Genomic DNA, 9,747 nt, shown 5'->3' with positions numbered 1-9,747 from the left:
AGTTCCCACGGCTGCAGCCAAATGCTCGCTGCCTTTGGAGCAAACAGATAAGGCGTACATTGCAGAGCACACAGTTCAGCACCTTGCCTGGCTATGGCTGTTACCGGGAGGGCTGCGAATCCCCAGCTTGTCTCCTGGGTGGCTGTGTGGCTAAAGGCGTGCAGGCCCTGTGGAGCACAGTGTTCTGCTTTGTGTTTCCTTACAGGGCAGCGAGCAGACCCGTTACAGGCTTGGGCAAACATTAGTGAAAGCAGCCTTGCCTGTGCCACAGTCCCACGCAGGTCAGTGGGGCAGAGCGTTACGCACAGGGTGCAGCTCCTGTGATAAAGCACTTTGGTGCAAGTCCAATTTTCACACAGTCTGCTGCTCCTTCCTTCCCTAGGGCCTGTCCTAGCAGCAGAGTAAAACCTTGACTGCTATTATATACAGCTGTGCTTCTCCTCAGCCCTGTGCTGGGAAAACGTGCTCTGATATGAATCCATCTCCTCCTGAGCAGAGTTGCTATAAAGAGCAGGGCTGCAGACAGCATTTCATTTCTCTTTGGCACTTTGGAGGCAGCAGCAGCCACAGCCACTCCAAGGAAGTGCCATGGGGCAGTGCTGCCGGCAGAGGTACACGCAGAGAACAGAGCTGCTGGTTTTCTTACAATTTATTCTTTCAATTTTATATAAAAATCATTCCATCAATTAACACTTAGACAATCGCTGGCCTTCCAGCGTGCATCAGGCCCTTTTCCCATATTAAAAATACAAAACAACAGCTAGACACGGAGTTCAGAGTTTAAGTAAAGCCACTTGATTTCAGAAAGTACCTCTCATTAACAGAACAATAATTACAAATGACACAGATGGAAATAACATCATCACCTGTTATACAAAAAAATAGAAATCTGCCCATAAGTACTATATCAAATATAATTCTCTCGTGTATCATGTGAAGAGAATGGCACGTCATTGATCTGTGTGATTGATCACCCACCCTGCGCTGCACACACACACGAGCAGCTCCACACAAAGGCCATCCCAAACCCTGAGTGTGTCAGGGTTGGGAGCACGAGGTATTATGGAGAGTGCCGGAGAAACCCCTTCCCCTGTAGCAAAGGGAAAGAGGCAGCGGGGGCCTCTTTCCTTGCAGCGGGAGAGATGCTGAGCACCAGCTGTGCGGTGGGGGCTGTGGGATTCGGGCACTGGGAGCTGACCCAGGAGCACCGCACCTCCAGGCCAGGGAGCGCCTGCCACCAGCCTGTTCCCAAGGAGCTCCAAATGGGACTGTGCCCTGTGTGGGGCTGAGGGGGCAGGAAAAGCGTGGGCTCCCCAAAAGCCTCCAGCCCCGGTGACCCTGAGCTTTCCCTGCACCGAAGGGGAGGGATGCAAGTGACGGATCCAACACTGTTGGAGGGGGCTGCAAGAGCCAGTGCATGTCCGATGTCCAAGGGGGTGAAATGGCAAGAGTCATGTGGCTTTGGGCAGCCAAGGGGACGAGGGCTGCCTAGTCATCGTCCTCCCCGCCGCCATAGAGCTCCGCCAGCTTCTTGAAGCGGTTGCCCCACTCGTTGAGGTAGTCGTAGTCCTGGTCCTGGTCGGAGGCGGAGGAGTTGAGGGAGCTGAGCGAGGTGGCCTCCGAGCCACCGCCCTCGTAGTCGAACACCAGCAGCGAGTCGTAGGGGGGGGCCGTGGGGTCCGTGTCGGCCGCCTTCAGGTTCTGGGGGGGCAGAGGAGGGGCTCACCCACTGCTCCGCCCCCCGGCCTCAGCCCTACGGGATGGGAACGCTGCGGGGCAGGCCAGCAGAGCAGCACGGACGGTTGGGGCTCACCTCGTCGATGAAGTTTCCGATCTCATCGGGGTTGGCGGGCCGGGGCCGGTACTGGGGGGCGGCCATCAGCGGGGGGGCCACATCATTGCGGATCACCTCGGGGCGGGCGTCCAGGCCGCGGTGCAGCTGGCTCAGGTCATAGTCCTGTGTGGGGACGGAGCAGAGAGCATGAGAGGACAGCAACGTGATGCTTGAGGGATGGCCGTAGGCACTGCTGCTCTGGGGCAGAATGAACCAGGGGCTGTGCAGGGGATTGAGAGCTTTGTGCATGCCAAACATCCCTCATGGCTACGGCAGGACCCTGGAGGACCATCTGCCATAGGGACATTGCTGCGAGGATCCCATGGGCAGCACTGTGACCCAGCACCCTGGTCCCACCTGGTCCTCCTCGCCGCCGCCCTCCTCATCGTAGTTGTAGACATTGTCCCGCATGTCATCCTCAGGTGGCAGCAGCGGCTCTTTCTCCACTTTGCGTCGCCGAGCAAAGAGCAGCAGCAGCAGCAGCAGAACTGCGAGCAGAGGGCATGGCATCAGGGCCGCGAGGGGAAAGCAGCCCCATCCACATCCCCATCACACCATACTCACTCAGCAGGGCCAGGATGCCCCCCAGGATGCCCAGGATGGCGGGGACACCCAGCCCACCGACGATATACGACCTCCGCTCGCAGTTCTTGGCTGTCCCTTCACACTCACACACCTGGGCTTTGACCTGTGTCACTTGTGCCTTGCCCTGGCTGTCCGTCAGCTTCAGGAAGATGTTGTACTCACCCGGTTCCAACTCCTTTTTCAGGTTCAGGGCCAGCTCATCTTGTGCAAGAGAGAGGAGATTGGGCTCAGAGCTGTCCCCAGGTGTGGGGACACTATCAGGGCTCTGCCCCATGGCAGCTGCCCATCACGCAAGCCAGCAGAAGATTAGTGCTGGTGGCATTCAAGGTAGCACAGAAAGAAGTGGCTGGGATCTGGCCCTTGCTCAGTGTCCCCTCATTGCCCTGCACCCTGCAGCACCTACCTTGGCCCTTTATCGCAACAGTCCAGTTGTTGCTGGAACCATGCTCCAGTGCTGCCTTGAAGGGGTAGGTATGTGGGGGCAGGTCCTTGTCAACAATGCTCAGCATCTGCTGCTCTGGCTGCCGGCTGCAGATCTCAAACGACCGGGGCTCTGGGGTGGGCCCGTTGTCATTCACATCCTGGAGGAGCAGCAGCAGCGTCCCCGTACCGGTGGCATCCGGTATCCCTACAAAGCCAAACATTAGCGAGGTGGAGAGCCCACATCCCCAGAGCTTCCAGCTGCCTGCAGTGGGGGCACAGCCTCACCATTGTCCACAGCCAGGATGATAGCCTTGTATGTACTGTTGATGGCGTGCACCGACTCGCGGTCCAGTGGCTGGGCAGCTGTGACGATGCCGTTCTCATGGTCAATGGCCAGCCAGCCTGCCGGGTCGCTGCCCATGCGGTACCTGGGCAGAGGGAGCTGTCAGCGGGTGCTCAACACCCACCCGATTCTCTCTCTGTCAGCCAAGCCCCCACTCACGTGATTTTCTGCCTCACGTCCTTGTCAGGGTCTTGGGCTGTGTAGGATGTAACCTCGTGCCCCACTGGTAGGTCCTCTGATACCCCCACCCTCTTGATAGGGGGCACAAAGACAGGGGGCTCATTCACATCCAAGACGGACACCAGGACACTGGCGGTAGACAGTGTGATGGGCACGGACAGGGGCACTTTGTTCTCCACCGTCACCACCAGGTCATAGCGGTTCTTGGTCTCGTAATCCAGGCCCTGCAGGGTGGGGAGAGGGGTTGAGGTGGCAGTGGGGCTGGTGGGGACATAGCCCACACTAGGGCCAACGGCAGTGACGTGACCCACCTTGGCTGTCCTCAAGATGCCATTGTTGGTGCTGGGGTCAGTGGTAATGCTAAAGGCACCATCCTGGTCTCCACTCTTGATGTGGTAAACAGCTTGCCAGGCTGGGGAGCCTGGTGCGTCTTGGTCCGTCACGGTCAGCCTGGCCACCTCTATACCTGGCTTGTTCTCTTCCACCACCCCCTCGTACTGCAGAGAGAGCACAGGGATGGTCACATGTGGGCAGCCTGGGGAGGGCAGCAGCTGGTGGGAGCCAGCTAGGGTGAGGGAACAGATACCATGGTAGGTTTGAAGATGGGAATGTTGTCGTTGGCATCCGTGACCTCAATGACGGCCGTGGCGGTGTTGGACAGACCTTTGCCCTCCTGGTCCGTGGCCTGGACAATCAGCGTGTAGTTGGGAGTGGTCTGCAAGATGAGGTCACACCATCAGACGCCCCGCGTCCCCACAGCGCGTCCCACTCCCGCCGCCCCTCTGTGTGTGGCTCTGTGCCCGCCGTGGGGCACAAGCAGAGCGCCCACCTCCCGGTCCAGCCCCGTGCCCAGCACGCTGATGATGCCCTTGGCCGGGTCAATGGTGAACATCTGGGGGTGCGGGCTGGGCGGCTGCTGGCTGACGATGGAGTAGCTGACGATGCCGTTGTCGGTGTTCACCGCGTCGTCCGCATCCGTGGCGTTCACGGTCATCACGGAGGTGCCTGGGCAGAGCGAAGAGCCGGGCAGACGTCACTCGTGGGACGCGGCACCGCCGCCCCCGGCGCCGCTGCGTCCCGGGGCTCCCGGCCCCCCGCCCGCCCGCCGGCCCCCGCACCCGGCTTCGCGTTCTCCTCGATGTAGCCGACGAAGACCTCCTTGATGAACACGGGCCTGTTGTCGTTCTGGTCCATCACCGTGATGATGATCTCCATGGGGTCCTCCACGGGCTGCCCGCTGGCCGACACGGCGTGGGAGAAGAGCTGCGGGGGCACCGTCAGCCCGCACGGCCCCGCACGGCCCCGCCCGCCCCGCGGCCCCCACTCACGGTGTAGCGATCGATCTTCTCCCGGTCCAGCTGCTCGGTCACCTCCAGCCACCCCGTCTCGCGCTCGATGACGAAGATGCCCACGGGCGGGCTGTCCGCGCCCTGCCCCGTGATGCTGTAGTACACCTTGGACTCCTTGTCCTTGTTGGATTTGATCTGGCGGCGAGGCGAGGCGGGGCGGTGAGAGGGGACACCCACGGGCCGGTGCCCATCCCAGCGATGCTGCGCTCAGCCCGGCCCGGGGGCGGCTCAGCCCTCAGCCCCGTACCTGCACCAGCCTCATGGGGTACGGCCCCCGGTGGTTCTCGAGGCAGCTGATGGGGGGGATGACCCAATCCCTCTTCTGCCTCCGGAGGAAGCCGGAGTCGTGCTTGGGGAAGGTCAGCACAGCCGGCGTCATGTCCTGCAGGAACAGCGGCTCGTCCTGGTGCCTGCGGCAGCGCAGAGCGGGCCAGAGGCACACGCTGCTCTCAGCCCCAAAAAGTGGGGCTGCAGTGACTGTGGGGATTTCACTTCACCTGCAGGTGGTGGTTGTGGTGGTGGTGGCGGCGGTGCCTCTGCCTTCCCACAGTCACCCGGGCTGAGTGCCTCTTGCCTGTGGCATCCCGTGCGTAGATGATGAAGCTGATCTCCCTCCCATGGAGCGTCAATGGCCGTTTTGTTGAGACAACGCCATCCACGTTCACCTTGAAGCGTGTATCAGCCGGAACATACACGGCCCACGGCCGCCTGCCGCAGGCTGCAAAGCTCACTGCGGGCAGAAGGAGAGCGTGGGCAGGGGCACCGCACTGTGCACAGCACATCCCAGTGCACACCAGCATGCACAAGAAAGCCCGGGCACAGAGCATCCCTTCACGCACCGTGAGCAGTGCAGCCTATGTGTGGCACATTGTACAATCATAGAATTGTTCTGGTTGGAAAACACAGCCGAGATCCCCAACCCATTCCACCATGACCATTAACTGCATCCCTCAGTGCCACATCTCCACAGTCCTTGAACATCTCCAGGGATGGTGACTCCACCACTCCCTGGGTAGCCGATGCCAACACATCACTGCTCTTTCAAAGAAATTTCTCCTAATACCCAACCTCAGTGTCATCCATCCTTGCCACATGGCATGGCGAGTCCATGCAGCATTGTGTCCCCATGGCACCGCTGCTGCCCTGCCCGTGGCAGTGGGCAGAGGGTGCTGTGCCGCTGCTCCGGTGTCTTTTCAAATCAAAACAAGGGCTGTGACTGGCTCTGATATGCTGGCTCACAGCCACACCAGCAGCCGACTGGAGCGTGAATCTGTGCGGTGGGGAAGGTGCACCCAAAGGCGTGTGACAGCAGCTGGGGCACCCCTGCTGCCCAGGCATCCGTGCAGACCTCCATCCCCTCTGCCGTTTGGGGTTCTTTTGGGACAGATGGCACCCCGGTGTCACCCTGCTGGGTCACGGTGTGAGCTCCAGCACTGGCCACGCAGGTCTGGCACTGCTCACAGCAGGGACCGGCATGCCAGGGCTGAGTACAGCCTGAGGGGGGGACCGCGCAGCTCGGCGGCGAGCAGCAGCATCACATGAGCCACGGCCGCATGGCTGGAGCTGCCAGAACAATCGGTCCTTTGTCTGGGGATGTTTTGTTTGAGCAGCAGCACCCAGCCAGGGTCCCCTTGACCCGCGCGCCCTCGGCTCCTGCATAGCTGTACAGCACGCGGGGTACCGCCATGGCACAGCAGCGTGCCCAGGGTGGGAAGCACGGAGGTGGGCTCCCCGGGGGCGGCCGTCACTGCCGGGACCTGTCCCAGCGTCCCGTGTTACATCAGCCTGCAGGCAGCCCAGGAATTCAGAGACAACAGCAAGGGGGAGGTGATGGCAGAGATGGGCCGGGGGCTGCTCGCTCACCGCCGTGCGCCGCTCCCTGCGGAGCGATGCCAACCCAGGCAGGACCCCCGGCCAGGCCGGGACAGCCGGTGGTGCCGGCTGTGCAGGGCTGTGTTGGGGCATGCCGGGCGCTCCCGTACCGTGGGCTGGCAGCGGGGAGGTGCCCCATCCCTGCGGGCACCCGGCACCTGGCCGGCGGAGCGCACCGTGCTCAGCACCCGGCCCCGCACCGACGCGGTGCATCGAGCGCACCGTGCTCAGCACCTGGCCCCGCACCACCGCTCAGCTCCCGCTCTCCCCCTCTGCTCCCAGCACAGCCGTGCACAACCTGTTTTTCCAGCTCCACACTTGAAAGCCAACCCCTCCCAGCCCCATTCTCCCCAGGGCACAGAGCCAGTGGGGCCTCGGCGGGGCGTGGGGTCGAGCTCAGGGGCTCCTGCACTGCAGGAGGCAACTGAGTGCTCCTGCTTTCCTGGACCCTCAAATGCGTTTGGCCATGGGGCTAAAATCAGTGAATTACCGGCTCAAAGCTGGGGCCCGGAGGTGAGCCCTCCACACTGGGCTGGGACCTGGGGACACTAAGCTACCTCCATTCTGCTGTGAAACAGGAAAGTGTCTCACCCGGGTTGGGTGCAGGGTGAGTCACAGGCACAGCCAAGTGCCACCATAACAAGGTTCTTCCCTGTCCCCATGCAGGTTGTGCAAGTGTGGCTGTGCCGGGGCGGAAGCTGGTGGCACGAGGAGGCACACGTCAGCCCATGAGCAGCCGGGGTGAAAGTGCTGTAAGAACGCTGTGAGCCACACGTCCCGCCAGGGACTGACATCACCGAGTTTCACCGTGACTTCAGACTCTCGAGGTTTCTCCCATTTGGGGCTGATCTGGGACCTATGCAACTGGGGAGTGTCACACCTGGCTGCAAACCTGTGTTCCTCCCATAAGATGCCATACCGACACAGCCAAGGTCTCCTTGAGAGCTCCTTCCTGGGATCTGCCATCCCATCCCCTACCTGGGGACTCTGTGCAGTAAGTGAGGCTGAATACAGCCCCAGGGATGCAGGGCAGGTGCTGTCCATCCTTCCCTTGGGATGTGGGACAGCAGCAGCCCCAGCACCCACCGGAAAGCATCGTGCCATGCAGCTTTTACAGCCTGCATTAACATGGAGGAAATTGCTCCTTCCTCCACTGAGCCCTTTCATCAGCCGGGCAGTTGCAGCGCCGTCGGGAAGCCCAGAGCTGCACCCAACCCGGCCCCTGGAGCACCCACTGATGTTCACCACCCCAGCGCCACTCGGGGCCAATCCAGACCTGTCTGACTGCAAACAAAGTGCTCGGCTCATCAGATAATTACAGGGCAGCTCATCAGCCTGCCCATGCTGTACCACAAATGGGGCTTTTGAAGAGCTGCACGGCACGGAGGGCACGGCACGATGCTCTGTGGCCAGGCATTGCGGCAGCAGCGCTGGCACGCGTGGGCAGACTCAGACACCCTCCTCCCACACACGTCCTCTGTCACTGGCCCCAGACGGGAAGCGCTGGTGCTCAGCAGCCGGGGATTTCCAGCTGGGAGCCAACGCTGTGTGCTGGGGAAGTTGCTACTTGGCACGCAGCTGCTCGTCACCCTGGTGTCAGGCACTGCCCCAATGGGCACAGCCTGCTGGTGCTGCACAGCTTTGGTAAATGATTAACTAAATGATTAAGGTTGGCTCACAAACACGGAATGCATTCGGTACTGTGCAGGGTTCATTTTCCAGCCCTGATACTCCCCAGCGTGGGCGAAACTCAGACTGGAGCTCCTCAGCCACCCTTCCCAAGAACCACTGCCTGCACCCACGCATGGCTCCGCACCAGGACAGGCGCTTGGTGCTGGGATGTGTGCTCGGTGCTGGGATGTGGGCTCGGTGCAGGCTCAGGGCCGGGCTCCATGCCCCACACCCAGCCTGCCGGCCCGAACAAGCCCGCTCTGCCTGAGTCAGCGCCGCCCGCCTCGGTGCTGCTGGGAGAGGCACCCACTGCCCCCACGCGCCCTCGCCCCGGCACCTGCACCACCTGGCTGCTCAGGGAGCTGGGACACATAGGCATGGCACTGTGTGCCTATGGCCACCAGCACTGAACTAGGCAGAGTGCAGCCGGCCCTGACACCACGCAGGGCGCACGGGCACTTAGCCACAGCTTTGTTCCCCATGGCTACCCTCGGTGCCACGCACCCAGCCCACCCTCACAACCGTATTTCTATGCCACTTTGCCACACACTGAGCCTGTCCCATCAGGAACACCTTTGTCCTTGGTACCAGCCACCCTTGGTACCACGCTCTGAGCTTGTCCCCATGTATCTCATCACCTTCGGTATCGCACATCCAACCCATCCTCACGACCACAGCTCTGTCCCACCTTGTGGGGGCACAGCTCCATACCCACAGCCGCAGCCGCCCCGCAGGGTCCTACCTCGTCCCAGCTCCCTGCCCGCTGCCACGCTGTCCCGGGGCACGCTGAAGGTGAAGGTCTCTGCAGCAAAGCCGGGCTGGCAGGGGGCTGCCTCATCACACCGCCGGCCGCACACCTGCCCAAGAGAGGCGTCAGCCCTTTCCCCTTCTGCTCCCTCTGTCCCCTCCGTCCCGCCCGGCAGCCCCGCACCTGGAGCAGCAGCAGCAGCACCAACACGGGGAAGCGCTGCGGGGCGGTGGAACCCCACCGCCGCCCCATGGCTCAGGGACCGGGTCGGTACCGCTGCGGACGGAGCTGCCGAGCTCTGCCTCCGTCGAGCGCAGGTGGGAGCGCCCCGCCCGCAGGTGTTGGCCCCGCCGGGCCCCTCCCCGCCCCGCTCCGCCTCACCGGGGCCGCCCCGTCCCGCCCGCACCGTCCCACGGCGCCTTCCACGGGCACGGGACCCACGGGGGAATGAGGGGGCGGCGGGGTCGGTCCCCTCCCTCCCTTCTGCTGCCCCCCCTTCTGCGAACTGCGGTGCTCCTTCCGGCCAGAGGTGAGCGGCCACCCTCAGTGCCACCGCCGCCCCCGCGGCTGCAGCGGGGCAAAGTCCGCACGGCGGACGCTGAGGCTGCTCCGACCGAGCCGGGACGCGGCAGCAGCACTGCTCATTTCCCCTTAGGCACGGTGCTCAGCCGGCGCAGTTAATGCAGTTAACTTGTTTAATGCACTTACTGCTGAGCGCCAAGCAGGCAGAGAGCGCTGGGGA

General features: G+C 62.3%; 1 protein-coding gene across 2 annotated transcripts; it reads right to left on the bottom strand.

Moving 5' to 3' along the window:
* Nucleotides 1-631: 631 nt before the first annotated feature.
* LOC104913062 (cadherin-1) lies at nt 632-9,364 on the bottom strand. 2 transcript variants are annotated; one of them, XM_085234961.1, is made up of 16 exons: nt 9,189-9,363; nt 9,000-9,114; nt 5,212-5,444; nt 4,962-5,096; nt 4,694-4,849; nt 4,484-4,628; nt 4,195-4,370; nt 3,952-4,080; nt 3,677-3,862; nt 3,345-3,589; nt 3,128-3,270; nt 2,823-3,047; nt 2,399-2,620; nt 2,192-2,322; nt 1,814-1,957; nt 632-1,701 (listed from the first exon to the last, which is right to left on the bottom strand). In XM_085234961.1, the coding sequence occupies exons 1-16, from the start codon at nt 9,255-9,257 to the stop codon at nt 1,489-1,491; spliced, it is 2,667 nt and encodes an 888-aa protein (XP_085091087.1). In that variant the 5' UTR covers nt 9,258-9,363; the 3' UTR covers nt 632-1,488. The 2 variants fall into 2 exon arrangements, with proteins under 2 accessions (XP_085091087.1, XP_085091086.1); XM_085234960.1 differs by having other exon boundaries at nt 3,345-3,862; nt 9,189-9,364.
* Between the last annotated feature and the right edge of the window lie 383 nt (nt 9,365-9,747).

This window comes from Meleagris gallopavo, chromosome 13 (genome assembly GCF_905368555.1).
Source record: "Meleagris gallopavo chromosome 13, MGAL_WU_HG_1.1, whole genome shotgun sequence".
NCBI classification, from domain to species: Eukaryota; Metazoa; Chordata; class Aves; order Galliformes; family Phasianidae; genus Meleagris; species Meleagris gallopavo.
The sequence above is the reverse complement of the archived record's forward strand: the minus strand, read 5'-3'. Positions and strand labels throughout refer to the sequence as shown.